General features: G+C 41.0%; 1 protein-coding gene across 1 annotated transcript; it reads right to left on the bottom strand.

Annotated features, from left to right (window-relative positions):
• RMDN1 (regulator of microtubule dynamics 1) lies at positions 1-25,710 on the bottom strand. Its single transcript, XM_075213750.1, has 10 exons — positions 25,502-25,710; positions 12,469-12,586; positions 11,726-11,813; positions 9,223-9,382; positions 7,291-7,380; positions 6,922-6,977; positions 6,183-6,270; positions 4,654-4,684; positions 2,935-3,068; positions 1-2,251 (listed from the first exon to the last, which is right to left on the bottom strand). The coding sequence occupies exons 1-10, from the start codon at positions 25,607-25,609 to the stop codon at positions 2,201-2,203; spliced, it is 924 nt and encodes a 307-aa protein (XP_075069851.1). The 5' UTR covers positions 25,610-25,710; the 3' UTR covers positions 1-2,200.
• Between the last annotated feature and the right edge of the window lie 1,333 nt (positions 25,711-27,043).

Consider the following 27,043-nt stretch of genomic DNA (forward strand, 5'->3'; position numbering starts at 1 on the left):
TTTCAGCAATTTGCAGTTCATCTTTTTATTTACTGGGGATATGAATATACAAGAGTGGAGTTTCCTTGTCAATTGGAATACCATCTCTCTGTTAATAATCATTACAAATGTTTTACTACCCAATGGTGGAAATGAAGCATATGATGTGTATATAAAGTCTGACGTTCTATAGCTTTTTACCTAAACATTTCCTCTCCCTGCTTAGCAGTAAAGGGACAGTACATTTCTGTGTACTCCGATGCTTAACATGATTGAGCGTCTGTTTTATAATCTTCAGCGTTGCCTTGAGAACTTGCAGAGGTACTGTAGCCCCTGAGTGCCACACCCTTCCCATATGGTGCTCCCATCCTGGTAACCCCCCTGTACCAGAAACATAGCAGCTGAGTCTATGACCTGTACAGAAGTTACAACTTTGAAGAAATGTACACTCAGTATTTCTGTGATTTTACACCTTGTGCAAATAAAATATATTGTTAGCATACTTCATAAACAGCCTCTAATATGTACACTGAAATACTGGTAGGCGAGGGTTAACCCTACGGGTTTGATGGGCAGATATGTGAAAGGAGATAACCGTTTTGGCACAAGCCACACAGTGAAGGGAAAGGGGCAGAATCCATCAATAAGAAACAAATCCCTAATCTAATGTTTATTTAAAAAGAAAAGATTTTGGAAAACGCCTACTAAAATACTTTTGGGCTAAGTTCTCCTTTAAGTTCTAGTGTTGCAAATAGAAGTATGGTAGCTGCCACAGCGGAGAAGTACATATTTCTAGCTACAATACAGAGAAAGACTCAATGTCTTGCGTCAATATCAGGATTACCATTGCAAAATGATCAAAAAGAGATGACTACTACATTTTTTTAACCTCACCGGTGTCAGTCTTGGTCCAGCTTTGATTTACATAAATTATATAGCTCATCATCAAAATTAGTTGTATTATGCATGTGTATGACCGAGCATGTTTGAGCCTAAGGCTGCGGGTTAGGACTGTACAGATCTCTGGTCTGTACAGGCAGCAGGTCAGGTCTGAATAAACATGTGCTGGACATGTGCAGTGCAGAGCACAGGCTCTCACCTCTGAGCTGCCTTCATATGACTCACATCATTTTAAGTTTAAGCTGGACACAGTTGTGTTTAGTGCCGGGGGGGGGGGGGGGTGGGGGGAAATCGCCCATTCTGCTGTAGGTACATGCTTTTATGAAGAGTGCTCACTTCATGCACTAATTTAGCATAGATTATATATGGACAAGATATAATACTTTGTTTCCATGCAGATATAGCCTTCTTCAGACTATTCTTTGTATTGTAGAGATTATAAATTTCATGCAAATGAACATGGCTTCAAACTAACTGGTTCACACGTTTAAAAAGATTCTACAATTTAAAGGTCAGAAGATAGGCATTTCCCTTTTACAGTTGGATTTATTTTCTATAATTGTTAAGTATTAAAATATAGACATAGGTTATTCTACAAGTAGAACTTTAAAAATGGGTTAGACACTCCCCCAGGGCAGGGGCCCTCTATTTACTGAGAGGCATCTTGCAGTATGGTACAGTCCTTGTTTGACATTTCTATCAAAACATCTCATAGAAGAGGCAGAATAACAGAATGTTCTCAAGATCAGTCACTTTCCAGTACAGGCAATGGTTAAGGGGACACTTCTTTCTGGATATATACTATATATTTTTATTTTTATTTTTAACATCCTTCGTTGATAGCTGCCATTTTCAGAATAGGTTTTACAGGCAAAATAAAGTTGGAGACTTTAAAATAGAAATTGTATGTCTTTTAAACTCTCTTTCCCCTCCCCAATACTAGCTGTGTATGAGGAAAATAAATACAGAAGCAAAAAAACACATTATTTAAGGAGCCAGGGACAATGTCCATCCATTGATGCCAAGAGAAACGGTTTAGGTATATTGGCAACCACACTCCTGGGCTTCGCACCCACTCCAGTAATCGGGTACAGAGACCATAAGTAAAGAAATACATAATTTTAAAGATGTTTGAAGGCACACTTTCCTTCATTCCTGGGAGTATAGAAGCATGTCCTAAAGCTACATTAATTTAAAGAATTATATAAAAAGGAAAAAAAAAGGAAAAAGTGTTATAAATAGTGTTACAATTACATTAATCAATCATTTAAAATTTAGTTCCTAGAGAAGTAGGATTATCCGTTATCCTGTGTATATACAATCAGACTTTTTCACCCAGTGACTTCAGCATTTGAGTAGCCTCCTTGTGAACCTAGAATAGAAATACAACAGTAATTGGTAATTGACACGTGTGACAATACAGCTCCACCATGCTCATAAGATATGGATTGAATTAGAACTTTGCTAGGATCCAGTGAAGGGGCTTAGTGAAGTTACAGGCTGCCTCAGCATTGGAAAGGCAGTGGTAGGGAGGGTACATAAACCAGCCCAGCACTCCTAACCCCCACTCCTTGGTAATTACATAGGGAATGACTATGCTATTGAGGAGATCATATGGCAAGTCTTCCATTCCCTTATTTTGTATTAGTTGTACATAGTGTAATAAAATGCTGCAGGTGACCAAGTATTTGGGGAAGATATAACCATTGTTTTTCCCGTATAGTCTATAATATACAGATAAATAACTGCATAAAAAAAATGACATTGCACACAATGATCGTTCTCCTAAATGACAAGACTGCTAACAATCGGACCCTAGTCTGTCCGTCTCTGTGTGTGTGTGTTAGGGAAGTTAGACTGTAAGCCCCAATGGGGCAGGGACTGATGTGAGAGAGTTCTCTGTACAGCGCTGCGGAATTAGTGGCGCTATATAAATTAATAAATGATGATTATGATAAATGACTAGCTTGTCAGTCTGAGATGGATTTCTAAATGGTAACTCTTACTCTTTAGGAACATGTGGTGCACTGGGCTACAAGAAAACATTTGCATTACCTCCTTATCCTCCTCTGTTCGTGCAGGATAATCTTTAGCTTTGTGCAGCCACAATACGGCCAACTCCTTGTTCTTCAGTTTTAAGAAACTCTTCCCCAAGTAAAGAAGATTTTTGCTGTAGAAATTTGGATCAACTGTTGTAAGAGGAAATAACTGGCTTTAGGTCACGTTCTCTTATAGCCACAACATATAACTTGTTCAAAAAAAAACAAAAAAAACCCAGACACTTAGGGCTAGATTTACTAAGCTGCGTGTTTGAAAAAGTGGGGATGTTGCCTATAGCAACCAATCAGATTCTAGCTATCATTTATTTAGTACCTTCTACAAAATGACAGCTAGAATCTGATTGGTTGCTATAGGCAACATCCCCACTTTTTCAAACCCGCAGCTTAGTAAATCTAGCCCTTAGATTTTCACATGTGTAACATCCCTTAAGGTCTGTAGTGTAGCAGTGATATATGGACAGACCTGACACATTACCAAAAGAACTGTAATTCATTCTAGTGAGGTTACAAGACAGAAGTTGTGGACAAGTAGATTGTAACATCTTGTTTATGGTGGATGGAAAGATTTCAGTTTATAAGGATTTCAATTATAATAGAATGGTGTTTAAAAGATATGAGCAGGAAAAATGGGAAATTACAAATTAAATTACAAATTTATTAACATTTCTGCCATAGAAAAAGGCCTGCACACACTTTGACATACTGTGTGCTGAGTGACCACACCAGTCACAGGTACCAGCAGACAGCTTAAGTCTTGGATTGCTCTACAAGGAAGCAGCCATAGGGAATAGATTGGGCTCATAAGAGCCAAACACAGGATGTATGAACTAAGTTCTCACATACAGGTGTGTTCTAGAAGAGTGTTTCAAATACCCAGTCCTCAGGGACCACTAACAGTCCATGTTTTCCCTGATCTTCTAAATGGAGCACAAGTATCAATGACAGTTAGATGATCCACGAGTGGTTCTGATAATTTCCCTTATGATCCATAAGGAGATCTGGAAAACATGCTCTGTCAGTGGTCTATGAGGCCTGGATTTCAGACACCACAGTCTTCCTCAACCAGAGGCATAGGAGCCTCATATCAGTACACTGAATTATAGAAGGATCATAAACAGTCTGTGAATCTGGCTGGAGGTCACTGTAGTTCTGTCATACAGGCAATGACGATAGACAACCAGGTCCTCTGACCCAATGCATATACCATCAATGACTTAGGAATGTATATTGTGCTCCTTGCTCCACACATGCACGTAACACCTGCACAGAAACTTGTTATGACATACTTATAAGCTGTGTCCACAAGATGCTTAGTACTGAACCGGAAATATGCAACAGTGTAATAACTAGCATACAACACAATTGGGTGGAGAGAAGGGGGCATTCTATAAAAATGTATGTGTAAAATATTGTTCTCTTAATTAAAAAAGTATTTGAAGAATGCAGCAATAATTAAGTTATTTTTTTTTTCTTGCATCCTAAATACACCACATTTCTTGTGCTTCTCTAATCTCCTTCTGCCTGACTGAATCATATAGAGTGTTGATGGAATAACTACAGGACATGTACTTTATAAAAATGGTGTTTCATTGTGTTAACAAGGCCACAGGTAGTTTACTCATTAGCATAAGGTGAAAGTGACAGCTTTATAGACTACGAAGGACAAGACTAAGGACAGGTTTCCATCCGCTTTATAGAATGTTTTGTTCATTACCTTCTTCAGCTTTTTCAAAGTATATTAAAGCCTGAAAGACAAATACAACCTGTTACTTCAAGATCCCCTCAATGTACCGCGCTGCATAATATGTTGGCACTTTATATATAAAGGATAAAAACTTCTCTCCCCTGATATAGTAGGAACACCATTTTAAAAAAAAAAGTATGTGTCCAGGTAAAAACATCACACACTGCAGAAATAAAGCCTCCTTATGGCACATTGTCACCGACAGTCATTGTGACTAGCATCTGCTGGGCAATACATCATACTTGCCAACTCTCCCGGAAAATCCGGGAGACTCCCGAAATCTGGGTCAGTCTCCCGAACTCCCGGGAGAGAGGGCAATTCTCCCGATTCCCGACCGGCTGTGGAAAGTAAATGAAGGGGGTGGGGCTTATTGGTTTCATTTGCGCATCATTGTGGCCCCGCCCCCTGGGTTTATTGGCCGAAAAGGTGGTGACAGCTTTGGGGGCGGGGCTAACGGCATAATTCTTCGGCACACCCACCTGTCCCCCGGACCTCCCGGGGCACAAGCTGCCAATGTTGGCAACTATGCAATACACAAGAGCTTTTTAATGAAAATAATGATTTTCTTAGAGGACCTTGCACAGGAGATTTTAACCTTTTACACCTGTTAAGAAAGTTTAAGTATAGGGCCAACAGATAAACTGCTCCAGTAAAAAAAATTGCTCCATCAAAGTCTTTACTCCAGCAGCCACACCAACAAACAGGCCTTGTACACACCGACATGTAAAAAACAAACAAAAACAAAAAACTTAGGACAAACTACTTGGTGTGGCGACAGTAGAAACAAACTAGTGTGTTTAAATCTAGTGAGACGTATGCAACAATGGCAATGGGTATAAGACCTTATACTCAGCAGCTGACAGTTTATGTGCTGAGAACATCTTACATGTGACAGTCATTTCCCAGCTCTGCCAGCAGCCACTGGATGACTAGAATGTGATTCTCAGGTGGCAGCTTCTACCCAGCATGTGCTTCATCTACACATGACAGACAGGTATATTAGTGTCAGTATATAACCATTATAAATCTGTTCTTTCCATGTAACAATATTTAACAAGATCAGATCAGGCACAGACATCCTATTTGTTTTACCCGTGTACTCATGTTCCCCTTGTGACAGTTATCCAATGGGCAGGAAGGATGGGGGTGTAATAGTGGCCCATTCTGCTTCTGGGTGAGTTATATACAGTGTGCTATTAGAGGTCACATCTGGTATACACAATGTCTCCTCAATGGCCTCTATAACAGTAATATTTTTGGGGTTTCTTAATCAACCAAGTGGGTTAGTTTTCCCATATTGACAGCAGCTAACTACCACTATACGAAGTGGCAATAATTAGAGTTACCACATCTGACAAGGAGCATTGTGGGGGTATAAATAAGAAACCACAGATGTCGGGTGGGGGGACGAGGTATAAAGGAAAGAATGAATAAATCCTTGTTTTGCTAAATAAAGAATGGAACAGCTCTATAAACACCTTGTATAAAAGTAATATTACCTCCTCAAATGTTGATGATGGCGGCGTTGCAAACAGCGCTGCGGCAATTTTCACCTGGTACCAGGACAGGTCAGCAAATGAGTAACACCTGGACAGCACAAACGCAGTAATATTGCAGCTTGTACGACTACTCCCGACCTAACAATGTCTATACAAATTTATAAGGAATATATTAATCAAGCTATGACAATACTCTGTCCAGTGAAGACAGATGAAGTGAGCAGCCATGTTTTCTTGTGCAGTCGCAGCAGTGGAAGGAGTACCAAGTTTTTGGGTCAGATAATCCTAGTTGTGTGTATATAACAAAGCCTTATGACCTTCAGCTATCTGTACCAACAACCTCACTGCTTCAGCTGACACAAGAGGGAACTATCGGTAAAGTATAGATATGAGTGAATGAATTGTGATCTCTGTTTATTCTACGTCAGGGCGTCTGGGCATAAGGTTGCTGCCCTGCGTCTTATAGGTCATATCCAGCATAGGTGTGGCTTAGATGGCCAATGGCTCGCCATAGAAGATAGTGGTTGTAAGCTATGAACATTTATTTCCTTATAAGTACATAAAATAAATGGTCCATTAAAGATCAGCTCTACAAAATGGTCCATCCTAATTTCTACAAAGTCAGTGTGTTCCTCCCTATACTGTAAGGAAACAGCATAGGTTGCTTGGTACCATGAATATAAACCAAAACATAAGTGACTTCTATTTATCAACATTAAACTTTTTTTAAATTACATACCAGAGGCCAAGGAGGTGAATGGAGGTGGCATCTTTTGGATTCAGTTGAATCGCTCTCTGTAATTAAAGTTTCCACATTTACCTACATAATACAACCCTGCCATCATCTTACTGAATGTGTACAGTCAATTCCAGGACTGCTTTGTATATTAAACAACTGATCACATAATAAAGGTGTAAATCAGCAGCATCATACACATTTTCCCAGGTCGGACCCGTCATGGAAAGTTTACAGAAATGTCAATTTTATTTTTTAACTGCTCCTCTATTTGCAGTTTGCTGCGTTGTGCATTTATCTCTGTAAGTGCTTTATATAGGCAAATGCAATAATTACAGATGTTCCTATTCTTTGTGCCTCAGTTTACTGCACCTGGAAGTGGTCCTTTATGTGATACGCATTTCCAACCTTCACCTTTATGCCTTCATAGTCCCCCACGTCACTGAGGCTTATAGCGAGCCACTGAAAGAAACACAGGAAGGTCACACTTATAAACATAAATAAGTCTGAAAGCGGTAAAGAAAGCAATCTACTACAAAAAGGAAGATTATACCTATACACTACACTTTCTTTTTTTGTGGAACGTTGGAAATATAACCCTAAGTGTATTCAGCCAGTTCTAGAACTTCTATAACAGATTCTTTTTTTGAATTATTTGCAGGAGATATTGTGACCAGAATAAAATATGTTTTAGTAAAATCTGTTCTATTAGGGAATACCGTACATTTTATTTTTCCTATTCCCCCTTTGAGGATTAAGCATGAATGTGATTTAACATGGGCTGATCTTAGAGTGGTAAGATTAGTGTGTGCATCCAGCTTGTGCCCAACATGTAAGGCAGAATAGCACCATCACTCCTAGCGTTACTGGGACCTGTCAATGTGGTCAGCAGATGACTACCATCTGCCTGAATGTCCATTTACCACATGTCCTGTAATGATCCGGCTCAGGTTGATCATATTCTAAGGCATTATGATTGTTTTGGGATAGAACACACTGCAATATTAGCTATCATGTTATCAAACATGTGAAATTGTTCACGTTATACACTGGAATCACATACTGACAAAGATCTCCATACAGCAGGCAGGAAAAAAAGTTTTTCTCCAAATCCAGGATGAAATTAGTTAGAGAAGTTAGCAGTGCTATTCATTTGTGTTGTTTCCAGGTGGAAACACAGCACATAAAAAAGCGGTTCTTAGAGAAAATGCATAAAAAAAGCAAACAAAGATCCCCCAGCTGTAGTTGTGGCTGCCATGCCAAGTTCTATGATAGCAAACAGGGAAATAATCAGAATGCAATATTGCCATCTTAAATATACTTGATTCTATGCAAGTGAAAACTCCAGCACAAGTAGATTAGAAATAACCTGGGAAAAAAAAAAAAAAGTATGCCTAACAAATTCGTAGAGCAAGTCCTTTAGTCCATACAGAGCACCGAGCCCTCCAGTGCCAGGAGATGGCTCTCTAAGTTACCCAACAAATTTAGGTCTCCGTGGGGTAGGGGGCATCCTCGATTTGCTATATATGGGGCAGGATTCATTAAGAATGAATAGACACAGGCTTTTCCACCATTGGCAGCAGAAAAGTTAACAGAAATAATCCCTTTCACATATCTGTGTGTCTGTCAGAGAGTCCAGCAATAGATAGCAAGTGAACTCTAATATATTCTAGTTTGGCTTGTCACCACATCCCCATCCCCATCCATGCCTATTCTAGGCAGCTGGTAGGGCTCAGCCCCCCCCCCCCCATGTTTGTATTTATACCAGAGTTTAATTTGCGTTGTGCTGTACGTTATGTTGAACACTTCATCTTTCATCTGAGTGCACAGCCTAAACTAGAGGTTTTAGCTACTATTGTAGGCATTGATCAAGTTGCTGCAGGGAACCACCGTTTTGTCATAGAGGGAGCAGGAGTTCACATGTAATAGTATGAGCTTCAGTGTTGGTGACAGGTATAACTATGGTAACATGCTCTAACTCAGCACTTTGGTGCCACGGACAGCCCGGTTCCGGTACTGGAGAGAAGATGTACTGGTCCTTTGTGCAGCAAAATGCAAATATACAGCTGCAACAAATGTATGGGCGAGACCAAGCACTTAAGGCAGAAGATCATAAACAATGATGTGCAAATCCTCTTCTCTTGTTAACTCCAAAAATATAACAATAATTTATACAACAAACAAAGTCACTCTTCCAATAAACTCAATATTTAACAGCAATTAGAGTAAAACTGCTATTTTGCCTACATTATTAGTCATTATACATGTCGGAGAATAACCCCATTATGTTACTTTCAAACAGACCTTATGAGCTGCAGAACAGGACTCATTGATTTCCATTGCTTTTTTAGCAAAATTGTAAGATTCATAAACCAATCGCTTCTTCTCATCGCTGGAAATTTTGCCGAGTAGAGATAGATCTCGAGAAGCCCGGGACATTCGCCAGAGAATTTCAGGATCTTCACTGAAAAGGAAGTTAGTTATACAAGACAAAGTGTCTCATCCAGTTATGTTAGCCTTCCTAGAATCAGTTATACATCATAGAGCATCAATGTTTGATTCATTGGTACTCCCGATAGAACACACTAAATTCCAAGACATTTGTAACAAGTGTTTCTCCCTTTACTTGCCCCTATCCAGAAATAAGGGATGACTGGCATACAAGTGTGCAGCTTCTTAAGGAGGGTGGATTATCTCATGCATTGATAGTACAGTGATTATGTAGTCCTCCCAACATGAAGTCTCCTGGAGTCATAGAAGTAAGGAATGCAACTGGTATGGGCCCACCTTCCCTGCCAAATCCCCATGTGCATGTGCGACTTCATTTTACCCTTGAGAAGTGAGGGCAATGACCCTCCAGAATGTACATGGAATCCATTACAAAATAGTTTTTTGCTATAGGCCCACAAATGTCTTAGTTATGTACCTGTTCAACATTTAAAAGGGAAAGTATAAATTTGGATAATTTAAGCCCCAGCCTGCGCTACCCAAACAACGCCGACCAGCAAGACCCCATTCAACAATGCCACACACATTCTGGTAAAGCCATATAAAACTTCTTGTAGGCCCTGCACTAGAGTCCAAGAATTAAGACAGTCCCTCCAAATTAGTGTGTTGTGGAGCTAAGTTTGGAGAGGTAAGAAAATTAGCTATAAATTACACGCAGAAGATATTGCTGACTGGACAGGAATGTGACTTTATATACATACCAGTAGCATCCCTCTGCAAACATGGTGCTTCCATACACCAAATGGTGTTATTATAGGAGGTGGCAAAGCATGCAACCATTTATACAAGGACACAAAACTGTATCTGTGTTTAAACTGTTTGTGCGAGATTATGCTCAAATGAAACCCAACAAGCTCTTTAATAATAGCTATAGGAGGGTCATTACTACTGTTAATAGGGGTATCCTACTAGCTCTCTTATGGCCCAGCTTCAGTCTGAACTAATTTCCCCTGGCTGCTAACGCAAAAGCTATTAGGTAGTGCGATTGTATTAAATATACAAATACAGTGGAGAATAAAGACGATTATCTTCTATGAACGTTTAACCTCTAACATTTTAAAACTAGGAGTCTTGTGATGACACAAATCACAGGGTGACCAGGTATCTGCTGTAGGTAATACATATTATTATTAATTTTTATTTATAAGGCGCCACAAGGCGTCCGCAGCGCCGTACAGAGACAAACAAATTACAATACAATGGGAGACAGCACAGTACAGTAAACAGTAAGCACAGCAACTCAGTAAGCTTAATGCACAGCTAGAGAGGGCGGGGAAGGGGGAGGTAGGATCCGCAAATGATGGGGCCCAAGAAGGAGGGCGCGGAAGACAGGGAGACCCCCAGGGGGGAGGAGGGAGCGAGAGTGGACGTGGAGTGGAGCCTCGAGGAGGAGGGCTAAGTAGCTGGAGAGCAGAGTTAGAAGTGGTGGAAACAGGAGGAGAGATGGCCCTGCTCAGAGGAGCATACAATCTAAGGGGAGGGGTGGACAGACAGAGAGACGCAGGGGAGAGAGGGAGAGTAGGGGGACGGAGGCAGAAGATAAGTTAGGAAGTTAAGTAGGAGACAGAAAGGCTTTAAGAAAAAGGTGGGTTTTTAGGGCCCGTTTGAAACTGGACAGATTAGGGGAAGTTCTGATGGAGGGAGGGAGCTTGTTCCAGTGGAGGGGGGCAGCGCAGGCGAAGTCTTGGATACGCGCGTGGGAGGAAGTTATATGGGGGGGAAGAGAGGCATATTGAAGGAAAGTGAATATTCAAAACTGCTACACTACTTCTCTATGAGATGGTGCAGCCTGTCATAAACCCTCTTCTACAAAATATCAAGGTAAGTGATATGAGCCCAGTAGGAACCTAAATATTCACCATAAGGTCTAACTAGCAAATATGTACAAACCGGGAAGGCACAGAAGAACTTGCCAGCGTCTTCTAAAAGCAACCTACCATCTTTATGTGTAGAAGTGATATCAAGTACCAGTGACACATTATCTATAGACCCCGACATTTCTTCCAGTCCAGGCTGCTTTGGGTTTTATTTCAAGTCTGCATCTCCCACTAGAGTCATCATGGAAACACTTCATGGCTAAATAAGGATCACTGGTTCCTAATGAATGTATAGGCTGCATGCTCAGGAATATGGATTCATCTAAGGAAACGACTGTCTCCACTGTGTATGACAATTTTAAAAATGTTTTTGTGTTTTAAATAATGTTTCTTCAACGAAATGTGCAACACAATTCCTTCCAGACTTGGAAACGTTCGTGAACGTTTACATTAAGTGAAAGGCGCAATTATCTCCCATGTACCTGTCTTTGTACTGGCTCAGAAACTCATATAACTTCTCCGTTTCTCCACTGCCATAAAGATAATCTGCTTGTTCCTTCACATCTTCAACTTCAAAAGAAAAGACAAATAGTTTAATGCTATTAAGAGTTTGCTATCCGAATGCATTTTCCTACATCATGAGTTTTGACTAAAAACTAATATTTTAAGGTGAAAAGAAAAAAAAACAAACAAGGTACACCCAGTTACAATATAATATAGCATATATTTACAGTGGAACAAGAGGAGTTCAGAGATTACAGTGGAGGAGAAAGTCTACTTTTCTTATATTTCATTTGTGATTGTATTTCACCTTCCCAAAGCTCTTTATATTTGTATGATTATATGTATGTATTCTTATTTAATGCCTTACTGAAAAATATATCTTGTGTAATTAAATTTTATGATATAATAAATATATCTATTCCGTTTCTCCTGCCACTTGTGGCAAGTTTCCCTTTACACGCCAGCGCCGCTTTAAATTTTAGCTGTCATCTCCCCCGAACTCCCGAGAGTTGAAGAAACCGGGGTATGATACATTTACCCCCAGGTCTACTAGTTGGAGGAGAGAGATTTAAGGCAATATATTTAATGTTCTCCTTTGAAAGATTAAGAAGGAGACTTTCCTATCACACCTAAAAAAACACCAGAGAACATAATTTTAAGTCTAGTTTTTATTTTTGTTTGATACCACAAAAAGAGTACATTAGGCAAATTCTAAAAGTACCTTTAATACTGGCATATACTACAGCATGTTTACTCTTCCATCTGTATGACTGAATGGCCAGTAAAGAGAGGGAGGACAAGACAAGGCCCTTCCCCAACAAGCTAACTCTCCCTGGAACCTATAGTGAAAAGAAAGTAGTGTTAATGTCATTTATAAATCACAAAGGATTATTTTGTTGTAAAGCTACCACAATCCACCCACCACTGTCCCAATTCAGACTGTCTGTATACACTCCAGACATGTACCGCACGCAGGACCATGTAAACACATGCTATAAATGTGATATGGTGCGACATCAGAGCACACTTTACTCCATAGAATTATTATACAGAATATAATCATTTTATATAACATTAAAAGATGTCACTGCTGTTCTTGTGCAGCTTACAGCATCTGTGCCAAAGCAGAAACTATTTGGAATGGAATCCTATAAATAAAATGTGTTTTCCCTTTACTTTGTATAATATATACTTTATAATAGAATATCTGAATGTATTATTAAAGCAGAGAGGTTAGTTTACATTGAAAGATGAGGATGGGAGGGTCAATACAAAGATTTAACCAATAACCTAGTCATACACAGAAATGGGCATGTGACATCCATGGATGGTAGACTGGCTGCTTATTGACAGAAACCTTTCACCAGAATACTGGTGGTTATATGCAATAGGCGTCAGTGGCATTGGTGGTAGATGTTAAACCACAAGAAGCTTTTAGACAACCAATTTGTTGGTTTTATTTCAGAACTTGTAATGATAAATATGTATATACAGTTGCTCACAGTGGATACCGACTAACAGACAGGCAGTATAATATATACAGGTATTAAGCCAATATTATAGGCAATGTCAGAAAACAGATTGCTCATTTATAAAGTGACCGGAGGCACAAAATATATATCTATATATAAGTTGATAGAGAAAAGGGATGCAGCTTCAGTTATCAAGGTCATTACAATTCAATTGTCACTGGAAGCTGAACTTCCTGTCTGGGCATGCTCAGTAGAGCGCTGCGGACGGCTGGAGGCTGCCCCACTTCCTGTCTGGGCATGCTCAGTAGAGCGATGCGGACGGCTGGAGGCTGCCCCACTTCCTGTCCTCATTACATCATTGGGGACACCACTACCAAGATGGGAGACGGAGGGTAGCGCTCCACTTTAACGTGTCTTACCATCAGCTTAAAGCTGCTTTATCACCCAGGAAAATATTTTCCTAACGTGTCCCCTTCCCCTAGTTGAATTTACTCTGAAGTAGCTATTTTTCCCTGGGCTCCTAACTCTCTCTCACAGCCCTGGGGGGAGTGCAATCACAAGATTGAGGCTTGTGACTAGTCATCTCACAAACCCTCCTCATTGCATTTAATGATGACAAGATTAATAGAGCCTCAGGAAAATCAGCAACATGTATCCGTTCATAAAGATCCAACTAGGGAGAGGGCACACATTAAGATTAAACAGTTTTCCTAGGTGGTAGCATAGGTTTAAAGGAGACAATCCATCATGTCAGTCGACAGTGGTTGCTATGGTAATCACATGACACTTTGCAAACTGTAACTCATTAATAGCAGAATAAAAACCCTAAAGATAAATAAATCTATGGGGTATATTCAATTCAGAGCAAGGTCCCATAAGAGCCTTGCAGCTGTGTTGAGGAGGAAATCTCTGATCATTTTGCATGCACTTTATAGCAAAAATCAATGGAGATTTCTCTACCATAACAGGTAGTGGGAGCAGCTGAACATCGTGCACATCTGCTTTGGAACCTTGTACTGAATTGAATCCTGCCCTGTGTGTCTGCTCACAGGTAACCAGTGTGATGGTAAAGAAACATCTACTTTTTAATCTCTTCAGTGCTAAAGACAAAAAGATACTATAAAGTACCTAGCACTCCTGAGGTTAAATAGCTAAATATAACTGTATTGGGGGAACAGTGTGTGCTGCTGGTGGGGGCCAGGCGAAGAGACTGCACATGACGACATGATCACCATACAACACCCTCCACTACAGAAAACATTAAGCAGCCCAGAATCGGGAGGAGTGTTGTAATGTCCAGATCTCCAATATCATGTCTATTGGAAACTATGGGAATCACCTATTTAAAATAGGAGTCTCATTCAAAAGTTGTGCCCCATTAATAGCCATTATCTGGTGATCACCAGACAAAAGCACCCTACACTACAGAATGCGTTAGGTCGTCCAGAGATTAGGGGGATACAACATACAGCTCTCCTGGACCCTGGCATCAATAAATTCAGGAGAACCCTTGTATGATGCTGGAGGTTGTCTAATTTCTAACATGGTTTGCCTTGTTTTTTTATTCCTACATACATTTCATTTGAAGACCATGAATTATAAATGTTAAAAAGTTCAGATTATATTATGAAAGCCTATGCGTAGAATCATGCTCAAAGCAAGCACAGCAAAATATTTCTTTGTGGTGTTTAGAAGGAAAAAAAAACAAGACACTGTATGTACTGCGTAAATATATTACTGAGCTTGATGTTTGAATAGGACCAGCCCAAAAAGTGGCTAAATAGACTCCGAAGAGGTGTAAGAGCAGCTTCAGCAGTGAAGGGGTTAAGAAATTAAAGAGAGAATGCAGAATATTTAGGCTGTGGAATATCCTACACAATCTTGGGGATACCTCTGGGACTTAGTACTGTGTGTTGACAGATAACATTGAATGTATTACACTATTTTTTGTATCTTCATTTTTTACATGGCCTTTGATATATCTGATAATGTGAGCGAGGATATCCATTCATCTTTATGTATATGATCCCGGGTGCTTTTGTGTACGTATATTTTTCCATTTGAATACCCTACACAGACAGCTTCTAATTGTAGATTCAGTAAATGGCCTGGATGCCATTCTCACAGGAGAAAAGATCGTTATAACAGATATTTAAAGCTTAGTCAATCTTCCCCCCCCTACATCTCCACCTACACTCCTACCCGCCCCCTCCGCTCTGCCTCTGACCGCCGCCTCACTACTTCACTGATCACCTCCTCTCACTCTCATCTTCAGGACTTTGCCCGGGCTGCTCCCCTGCTGTGGAACGATCTTCCACGTTCCATCAGGTTAGCATCTACTCTCAAAGGCTTCAAGCGTGCCCTTAAGACTCATTTCTATATTCAAGTCTATCAGTCCTCCTAACTCTCTTGTCCTGGCTCTCTCCCCTAGTTAGTACCACCCTTTTTTGTGTCTCCCCCTTCCTTTTAGGTTGTTAGCTCTCATGAGCAGGGCCCTCTTTCCTTGTGTGCTCCTTCTACTGTTCCTTCACCCTCTGTACCTCTTGGCCTGCTTCCTAGCCCTGTTTTACCTGTTTTATTAAGCTTCGGCCTTCTTCCTGCTGATTTCTACCATCCCTTTCACTATCTGTCAGATATAATCTGATTTGCTTTACCCATGCACCTGTGTTTGTATATATTTGTGTATCATGTTGTGTCTTGGTTCTGTATATGTAATGTACGGTGCTGCGGACCCTTTGTAAGTCAAAGATAATAATAATAATTGAACCGATGCCATATGTCAGGGAATTAACCTGCGATTGTTTTTCGCTTCATGTGAGGTTAAAGTGCCTTGCAAGGTTTTGTATGCCCTCCATCGATCAACATTTTATAGCGCCAGCAAATTCCGTAGCGCTTTACAAAATGGGGACAAACACAGTAATATACAATACTAGGTAATACAGAGGTCGGAAGCACCTGCTCGCAAGCTTACAATCTTTGTAACAATGGGAATTAGATACATGAGGTTAGGTGCTACATATTGCATTTTGGTCCAGCCAGATTGCAAAGGTAAAAGTTGTGTGCTATATGATCCAGCCACACAGCAATGTCAGTCAGGCGACCAGAAGGTTGTGGTCTTACAGAAATTGTGTAAATGGGTGTTAACAGAGTAATCTAGTGAAGTGAAGAGGGTGGTTGAGGAATATTATAAGCTTGCCTGAAGTGGTGGGTTTTCAGAGAATGCTTGACTGTTTGTAGACCAGAGGAAAGTCTTATTGGGTGAGAAAGGGAATCCCATAGAGTGGGTGAAGTTCAAAAAAGTTCCTGTAACCTGGAATGGGAGCATGTAACAAGAGATGCAGATCTTGAGCAGAACGGAGGTGTTGAGTTGGGAGATATTTTGAGACAAGTGATGAGATGTATGTTGGTGAAGTTCTGCCGATGACCTAGTAGGTTAGTAGAAGTATTTTATATTGGATGCAGTTAAAAACAGAAACAAAATAGGCAACCAGTGTAGAGACTGACTCAGATAGTACTAGGCCATCTGTTGTTCTCCGAGTCTTGTGGGACTCGGATTGATAAAGGAAGCAATGCAGAGGTGGATCCAGAGAAATTTACACTGAAAGAGTGACTAGACAGGTAGGATGAAAACCAGGATAGGACAATGTCTTGAAGACCTAGGGTTTGTAGCATGTGTATAAGATTGGTCAACAGCATCAAATGCAGCAGAGAGATCCAGGAGAATTAGAAGAGTGATCGGCTTTTGTTTTAGCAGTGACCAAATCATGGACAACCCTTAGTCACTGCAGTCTCTAGCAGATAGCTTGACGAGGAAGAGGATACCATTTGTAGTCTGATCTCATCAATCTTGTCCTTTAAATAGGAAGCAAGATCCTGGGCACTGTTTGTAGTCAGAGTTTGGGGTGGGAGGATTGAAAAAGAGATTTAAAATGTGTTAAAAAGGCGTTTGGGGTTAGGAGCCTGAGTAGAGATGAGAGATGGGAAGTATGTTTGCACAGTGGCTCAGTGGTTAGCACTTCTGCCTCACAGTGCTGGGGTCATGAGTTCAATACCCGACCATGGCCTTATCTGTGTGGAGTTTGTATGTTCTGCCTGTGTTTGTGTGGGTTTCCTACGGGTGCTCCGGTTTCCTCCCACACTCCAAATACATACTAGCAGGTTAATTGGCTAGTATCAAAATTGGTGTGTGTGTGTGTGTGTGTGTGTGTGTATTTAGACTGTAAGCTCCAATGGGGCAGGGACTGATGTGAATGAGTTCTCTGTACAGCGCAGTGGAATCAGTGGTGCTATATAAATAAATGGTGAGGATAATGGTGTTTGTTTTGCATTGTACAGAGCATTTCAATAGGATTGATAGATAGAAAACGGAAAAGTTTTTGATTATCTCATGTTACTTTAGTGTGCCACATTTGACATCAAAGTTAACATGGAGCATGAAGAGGCGCTGGAGCCACTTCATCAAGAGCTGTTGCTAAGGTTTGGTGAAAATGGGGCACTGCCGCATCAGGGGAGGAGAGTGTAAAGATTAGAGAGAAGGTGTTGGGAGAGAGGTGGGAAAACTGTTTAAAATTAAGAGAGTTAAGATTTCTTTGGAAGACAAGGAAGACAAGTGATGCGTTTGAGGTTTTGCAAGAGACAGCTGTATTTTTGAAAAGGTTGAACATTATGGCTTTTTTTTACCATTCTAACTCATACTTGCTTAAAAAAAACCAAAAAAAAACAAAGAACCCTTCAGCTTGCAAACATCAAATCAGGTGCTGCAAGAATCATTGGACATTGAACAATGCTATGCATAGTCTATGAGCCAACAGTCCTGTACGTGGAGAACTCGGTGGCAGCTTTTCAACCAGCTAATGGAGAACCTCCCTGATTTGTATAACCTATAGAGGGGGACATGTCTAAGGTGATGAGATGGAATTAACTAACTCAAAAGGATGAAAATATCACTACGTACATGAGGTCTCTACAAAATAAAATCAAAATGCAGCAATAGAGTTAGCAGTACACATTAAGCATGCAAAAAGTATCATAGGGGGTGCATACCACCCAAGAAAAAATAAATGGGGGGGAAAAAAAAAAAAAAAAAAAAAAAAGGTAGGGACCTATATTGAGCATTTCAATCCATTACATAAACATTTGTCTCACACTACAAATAAAGACAGATGTCAGCTTTGGTCAATACACTCATGCTCATTAGTTATACATTAGTAGACAGCCAGGCTGCCTTATCTTGTTATCAGGCATTACAGATCATACAAGGGGTAAAAGTCTGTGCTTACATAATTCCAATGTCCAACGTGATGCTGGAGAGATAATGGTGACAATATATGGGTTGTGACTCGCTCTAGACTTTCTATGCATTTAATTCATGGTTTACATTCATTGGGGCATATTCAATTAGCTTTCGGATTCATGGTAACGCGCCGGAACAGCCGCGAAACGTAATACACGTTACCGCAATAACGTGGGTTTTCGGTCGCAGCCCATAGGGTTGCGAACAAAAATCCGCGTTAATGCGGTACCGTAATACCCGCAAGAACGCGCACTTTTCGCGGTAATGCGCGTTACCGCGAATCCGAAAGCTAATTGAATATGCCCCATTGTGTTTCTGAAGTATGATGGATATGTAAACATCTGCTACGTGCATTATTTTATGTGCAATTCATGTACATATCATTGTAAATGAAGGATATTATCCTTAAAAATCATTCAAAACCTAAAATAGACAATGTGCCATATGTACAATAAAAGGTTAGCCTGCGGAAAACAAAACACAAATTACAATGGCAAACAATCAAACTACCACAATATTCCATTTTACCTTAATAGTTTACTATGGTAATCTTCATAATTTGCTTGCAGGCAGTACAACTGAATTGGCCACAAATAAGGTTAATAAATGTGTTTAGCATTTTAATTATGGAGTCATTTATTTCCCTCCCTTCCCACTAATAAAGGGAAACTGTCATTCACTTAGAGCACTGCTCAACACTAGCAGGGAGACTGGACACAGAGGGGCTCATGCAGAGTTGGACATATGTTAAAAACAAAAAAAACACAACACAGAAGCTATAAAGAGACACATAAAAACAGTGAATTTAGACAAATATGCCTAGTCTGAGGCATCTCAAGATATATAAAAGCTCTGCACCAATAGTATATACACTTACACCTAACCAGGTCATAAGCACAAAAAAAAATATAAAAAAAATGAACATTTACTTTGATAACGGAAAAAGCACTATTAAGTTTAAGTATTTACGTTTAAAAAAATAAATAAAATACAGCAGGTGTAATCTTTCTTCTTGTCTACAAAATGGAAGCAGTGAGAAATTAATTTTAATATAAGCCTACAAAATCACTATACATGATTGATGAAGCATTAGCTTCCGATGTCAATACGCAATCATCATCAGCTAGTGCTGGTAATCATCATCAATGTGTATAATTACATTAGTCTGGGGAAGACATATGTGGGGGGCAGATGTATGTTGGGAGAGCAAAGCATAAAAAAGGAGTAGCTTTTCATCTGGGCAAAACTATGTTGCATTGGTGGAGGAGATCAATTTAAAATGTGGGGACAGATTTATAGTTGGGATAGGGGATGTCCTAGGTCAACTTTAAATTTCAGTGTAAAAGTAAAGCCGTCACATTTGTGTGCTACATTAAAAAGAAGCCAATATTTAACTTATGTGCAATACATTAAACTCATTTGCACCCCTTGCATTGTAACATGGATTGTTTCGGAGAACATTTAGTTCTTCTTTTGCCTTACTTTCCTTAATGACTCAGGCCCTAAGTGTTTCTCACAAAGTGTTTCGAAAATACATTTAAACAAGACAGTTGAACAAACATTGAACAACAACAAACATCTAGAAATAATCTACATCTCCCGCAGCATTATTTTGCTACTTCTAGGGCAGCACAGTGGCTCAGTGGTTAGCACTTCTGCCTGACAGCACTGGGGTCATGAGTTCAATTCCCGACCATGGCCTTATCTGTGTGGAGTTTGTATGTTCTCCCTGTGTTTGCGTGGGTTTCCTCCGGGTGCTCCGGTTTCCTCCCACACTCCAAAAACATACTAGTAGGTTAATTGGCTGCTTTTAAAAATTGACCCTAGTCTCTGTCTCTGTGTGTATGTTAGGGAATTTAGACTGTAAGCTCCAATGGGACAGGGACTGATGTGAATGAGTTCTCTGTGCAGCGCTGCGGAATTAGTGGCGCTATATAAATAAATGATAATGAAGATGATTCTGATTGCACATGACATTACAATTAGGTAATTCTTTTAATTCTCGCATTTGTTGCTATTTGCCTTCAAAATCCCAATGTTTGTCAAATTATTTTTCTTGCTTCCTTTCATGGCAATATCTTTAGGACTATATCATCCTTCATTACTTCACTCACCTCTAGTTAACACTCATGAACTGTTTAAATTCCATAGTTATAAACAGCCTCATCCCAAAGCCATAAACTAAAAGGACACATCTTACAATCATCTTTTCCCTCTTTCTTCCTCCCTGCTTCTATTAGCTGGTGATATATCACCTAATCCAGGTCCCCCCTCACTTCTCAAACACATCTGTACGCTACCAAAATCCAGCAAACCTCAATCGCATCACCTGTCTCCCCTCTCTTCCAAAGTTCTTTAAATGTGCCCCTTTGAATGCAGGCTCTGTTTGTAACAAACTTACCTCAATACATGACCTGTTCCTTTAAAACAACCTTATGACAATAACAGAAACATGGATCACACAATCAGACACTGCCTCACCTGCCTCCATTTCACCCACGCCACCAGACAGATAAGGAGGTGGGGATGGACTACTCTCCTCACAGTTCTACCAAATGTCCCATCACTCACATTCACATCTTTTGAAGTACATACTGTTAGGATTTTTAACCCATTATCTAAGCGTATCACTGTTATCCATCACCCCCCTGGACCCTACCAACAATTTCATGAATATTTCTCTGCATGGCTCCCTCACGTCTCATCTTCGGACATCCCCACCATCATCATGGGTGATTTCAACATCCCTATTGCTAATCCCCGTTCCACTGCTAATTCAAAACTGCTCTCGCTAACCTCCTCACTTGACCTCTCCCAGTGTTTTGAATCCGCTACTCATCAGGATGGCCACTGTTTTGATCTTGTTTTCTCTAGACTATGCAGCTTCTGATTTCCTAAACACTCCTTTCCCCATCTAGAATCACCTTATTAGATACTCGCTCACCCCCAGTTCTTTACTCTCTCTGCTGTCAATCTCTTCCAAGCCTCCTCATACCTGCAGGATTATTAACTCTTGATTTTCAAGTTTTCCACCTCTCTTCAACACCTTCTCTCCCCAATTTCTACATTCCCTTCCCCCCCATATGGCAGTTCCTCATTTTCACCAAACCCTAGTAACTGCCCTTGATCAAGTGGCTCCAGTGACTTCATACTCCACGTAGACTTCGTTGTCAACAGTGGCTCACTAAACTAACAAAATTGACAAAAACTCTCGTAAAGATTAAAGTCACTGGTGTAAATGTTTTACCTCTATTGATTTCAGCGCATATACTGCCATCTACCACTCCTATCAAAATGCTCTAGACACTGCTAAACAAGCATACTTCCAATCTCTCATCTATGCTCAGGCTTCTAACCCCAAATGCCTTTTTAACACATTTAAATCTGTTCAGTCCTCCCACCACCATCAGTGCCCAGGATCTTTCTTCCTATTTCAAGGACAAGATTGATAAGATCCAGACTGAAATGGTATCATCTCCCTCGACAAGCAATCAGCTCAATTCCTTACGAACACCCTATCTTCCATTTGCTCCCTACTTCATTAGCTTCTACTCTTATCTTCCTACTTTACCTCCTGTCCTCTTGATCCCCATACTCTCACGAATTGGTAGGTCCATGTATCGTGTGCTCATTCCACCTCTAAAAATCTGTAATTTCTCTCTCTACTAGTATCTTTCCATCACTATTCAAGCATGCAGTGATTACTCTTATTCTGAAAAAGACAAAATTCTGACCCAAACTCTCAAATTACCATCCCATCTCTAAGCTCCCATGCCCCTTCAAAACTTTGAGTGAATTGCCTACACTCGCCTCACACGTTTCCTTTCTGCGAACCACCTATTGTATCCTATTCAATCAGTTTTTCGCTCTCAACACTCCACAAAGATTGCCCTGATCAAGGTTGTCAATGATTTGATCACAGCTAAAACTAAAGTTGATTCAGCTGTGGGATCAGGGCACCCACCAGTGCAGAGCTTGCTCAGGAATGGCAGCAGGCAGGTGTGAGTGCATCTGCACACACAATGAGGCGAAGACTTTTGGAGGATGGCCTGGTGTCAAGAAGGCCAAAGAAGCCACTTCTCTCCAGGAAAAACATCAGGGACAGACTGATATTCTGCAAAAGGTACAGGGATTGGACTGCTGAGGACAGGGGTTAAATCATTTTCTCTGAAGGATCCCCTTTCAGATTGTTTAGGACATCTGAAAAAACACTAGTCTGGAGAAGGAAAGGTGAGTGCATCCTGAAACCATTCATTTCATGTTTGGGGTTGCTTCTCAGCCAAGGGAGTGGGCTCACTCATAATTTTGCCTAAGAACACAGCCATGAATAGAGAATGGTACCAAAACATCCCTCCAAGAGCAACTTCTCCCAACCATCCAAGAACAGTTTGGTGATGAACAATGCATTTTTCAAAATGATGGAGCACCTTGCCATAAGGCAAAAGTGATAACTAAGTGGCTCGGGAATCTAAACACCAAAATTTTGGGTCCATGGCCAGAAATACTCCCCACACCTTAATCCCATTGAGAATTTGTGGTCAATCCTCAAGAGGTGGGTGGACAAACAAAAACCCACAAATTCTGACAAACGCCAAGCATTGATTAGTTAAGAATAGGCGGTAAGTATGTGGCCCAGAAGTTGATTGACAGCATGCTAGGGCGAATTGCAGGTTTTAAAAAAAAAAAAAAAAAAAAAAAAAAAGAAAAGAGAAAGGCTAAGGTATTCAGACAATACTTTGGATCTTTCCTACTCCAGAGAGCAGAACTGAAGGCAAACAGAGATCACAAGTGTTAGAACCATGCTAGATACAGTAAATAGTGGTGTGCACCTTGCAAAGTACAATTAGGAAGGAAATTAAATAAAATGTATATTTATACTAAAAAATTCTATTACGGGTCATAATGTGTGTATGAGAGCCTATTGGTTACAATTTTCTTCAGTTTGCTCATGAACATAAACTAGCAGTGATATTTTTCTTAATCAACAAAAGAGAATCAATTTAAATCCACCTGGAGATGAAAGTCTCATACTACATGACTTCACGGCATTTAGTACATTTGCATGCCTGCAGGTGGATACTGTATAAATACTCTATCCCTGAGCAGCAAAAGCCATTTTGCAACAATTCCATTTTTAATTTGAAAACTGCACAACCCATAAGGTCATTACTACAAAGGATAATATAAAAATAGAAATAAAGATATTTATTTGAGATTTTTGTAATCAGACTAGACAGTACCATTATAAACACAAAGAGGCTTTACAGTCATAATTATGTTTATTATAAATTTCACCCTTCCCTACTACAGCACACAAGATACCCTATAGATAACTTATGTGCAGATAATGTTTAATATTGAATACAATGTCCATTTTATTTAACCAATATAGCATATTAAACATTTCTGTTAAAATCAATTACAAGTCTATAGATTAGGATACTGGGGACATTTAATGCACAAGATTACTCAATTAAGCAGCTATAGTTAGAGGTCTATGGACATGGCATATAGAAATAAATGTATAATTTAGTAAACAGGAGGAAGAATATAGGAGGCAGCTGATTCTAGAGCTGACAGAGGCTGAGGAAACCTGGAACACTTCACTGTGTAAAACCACAACCAGGCAGAAGTGAACAGGACAGAGCAGTGCGTTACCCATCAGATGGAGGCATGACAGAGGCAGGACACATGCTGTATGACACATATCAGATGGAGGCATGTTACAGAGACAGGACACAGGCTGTAGGACACTGATACACATGTTACAGAGACAGGACACATGATGTATGACACCGATACACATTACAGGACACTGGCTGTATGACACCGATACACATGTTACAGAGGCAGGACACAGGATGTATGACACCGATACACATTACAGGACACAGGATGTATGACACTGATACACATGTTACAGAGGCAGGACACAGGCTGTATGACACTGATACACGTTACAGAGGCAGGACACAGGCCGTATGACACAGGCTGTAGGACACTGATACAAATGTTACAGAGGCAGGACACAGGCTGTATGACACCGATACACATGTTACAGAGGCAGGACACAGGATGTATGACACTGATACACGTTACAGAGGCAGGACACAGGCTGTATGACACTGATACACATGTTACAGAGGCAGAACACAGGCTGTAGGACACTGATACACATTACAGGACACTGGCTGTATGACACCGATACACATGTTACAGAGGCAGGACACAGGATGTAGGACACTGATACACATGTTACAGAGGCAGGACACAGGATGTATGACACTGATACACGTTACAGAGGCAGGACACAGGCTGTATGACACTGATACACATGTTACAGAGGCAGAACACAGGCTGTAGGACACTGATACACATTACAGGACACTGGCTGTATGACACCGATACACATGTTACAGAGGCAGAACACAGGCTGTAGGACACTGATACACATTACAGGACACAGGCTGTAGGACACCGATACACATGTTACAGAGGCAGGACACAGGATGTAGGACACTGATACACATGTTACAGAGGCAGGACACAGGATGTATGACACCGATACACGTTACAGAGGCAGGACACAGGCTGTAGGACACCGATACACATTACAGGACACTGGCTGTATGACACTGATACACATGTTACAGAGGCAGAACACAGGCTGTAGGACACTGATACACATTACAGGACACTGGCTGTATGACACCGATACACATGTTACAGAGGCAGAACACAGGCTGTAGGACACTGATACACATTACAGGACACAGGCTGTAGGACACCGATACACATGTTACAGAGGCAGAACACAGGCTGTAGGACACTGATACACATTACAGGACACAGGCTGTAGGACACCGATACACATGTTACAGAGGCAGGACACAGGATGTAGGACACTGATACACATGTTACAGAGGCAGGACACAGGCTGTATGACACTGATACACATTACAGGACAGGATCACCCCCTCCCCTCTTACATGAGTGGGAACAGCCCGGACAAGGCTCCTGCTCGTTATCCAGGTGACAGATCTGTGACGAACACGCTGTAACCAGCTGCTGCCTATACTCCGTGCCGCCACATACATAGTGCCCGTCCGTCCACTGTCACCAGCATAACCGGGCACAACCCCGCTCCACTCATTTATATATTGTCAGCCACGCCCACTTCCGGCACACTTTCCTCCTGACTTCCGGCCTAACAGCCAGTTCCCTCGCCTCCCTCTATACGTCTAGTCACGTGTTCCTGGCCTCCTGTCCGCCCCCTGCTGGCCGTTACTGCGCAGTACTACAACTACCGCTTCCTACCACACGTCCTGTCACCCAGTTCTCACGTGTTCCGCTAGTTCTGGATGTTACCAGCCCCGCCCTCCGCTCATGTATGTGTGCTAGCGCCCTCTGCCGACCTTGGGTAGCAGCACACATACCCTTATAAGCCAGTAGGAGGCGCTACAAATAGTGATTTGCTGCTATAATTTATGCCTGTCCGACTCCGTGGGGTCTATGTACTATATTGTGATCAGCCACTAATACAGGAGAAATAGCAGTTTTCTCCGTGAAATGGTAATTGCAAAATGTATGAAGGAGGTTTGACAGAAGAAAGTAAATATTCACGTGGAAGTTGTGCTTCCACGTGAATCGGGTCCCATGAATACATCATTGTCTAAAAATGTCCTGTCATATTAAGGAAGAAGCTAACCCCCATTGTTTCATGTGGACAGATCTGTTTAATGCTTTTTCCTATCTATACATTCATATGTTTTGATCTTTATTCTCTTACTAATTAGAGCTTATTAGCACTTTGTACATTGCTGAGCTGGTAGCTGGAGGGAGGATTCTCAGGTATGACCTGATGGACTAACGCTGCCACTTTCTCTATCCAGTTTATTTATGGTTTCATCGCTTGTCTTGGGGTTCTTCTTTACCGTCAGCAACCTGCCGTAACAGACCACTCCTACCGGTGGACAGAGCCGTAAGTTAGAATTCTAGCGCCTGGGGCAAGAAAGACAAATGCTGCCCCCCAGTCCTCAATTTTAACCAAATGAATCTAAAATATTCCTAAATTGTGCCCCCCCCTTCAGCGTTGCGCCCTGGGCGATCGCCCTACTCGCACAGCCCTAGTTACAGCCCTGCTGGTGGCATTCAGTCACCAGACACTCACCGACTAGAAGTGCCAACTGGGCATCAGTTGTAGGAGAGTAATTACTGCCACCACCAGGCTCCTTCACCTGCTTACTTCTGGGTATTGTGTATAACTGCTACAGCACCTCTTTGCTGCTGTCTGGCGGTTCCTCCTGAACACTTACTTTGGATGAGGACTGCAGGGTAGCAGCCAGAGAGTTGACGCAACATACGAGGTTCAACAAATAACAGCCAGGGAATGGGTTAGAGCAAGCTTGTCCAACCCGCGGCACGCGGGCCGCATGCGGCCCAGCACGCATGTAAATGTGGCCTAGCAGGAGTTTTGGTTGTGGCAAGGGGGCAGCGCTGTTAATAAAAAAAAAAAAAAAATCCTGCAAAAG

This window comes from Mixophyes fleayi, chromosome 5 (genome assembly GCF_038048845.1).
Source record: "Mixophyes fleayi isolate aMixFle1 chromosome 5, aMixFle1.hap1, whole genome shotgun sequence".
In the NCBI taxonomy this organism is placed as follows: Eukaryota; Metazoa; Chordata; class Amphibia; order Anura; family Limnodynastidae; genus Mixophyes; species Mixophyes fleayi.

Coding starts and splice junctions, on each gene's coding strand:
- RMDN1 (XM_075213750.1), bottom strand. CDS start 25,609: ATGTATGTGGCGGCACGGAGTATAGGCAGCAGCTGGTTACAGCGTGTT. Junction 7,381..9,222: donor CCTGTTCTGCAGCTCATAAG/GTCTGTTTGAAA, acceptor TGTTTCTTTCAG/TGGCTCGCTATAAGCCTCAG. Junction 2,252..2,934: donor GAACAGAGGAGGATAAGGAG/GTAATGCAAATG, acceptor TTTCTATTCTAG/GTTCACAAGGAGGCTACTCA.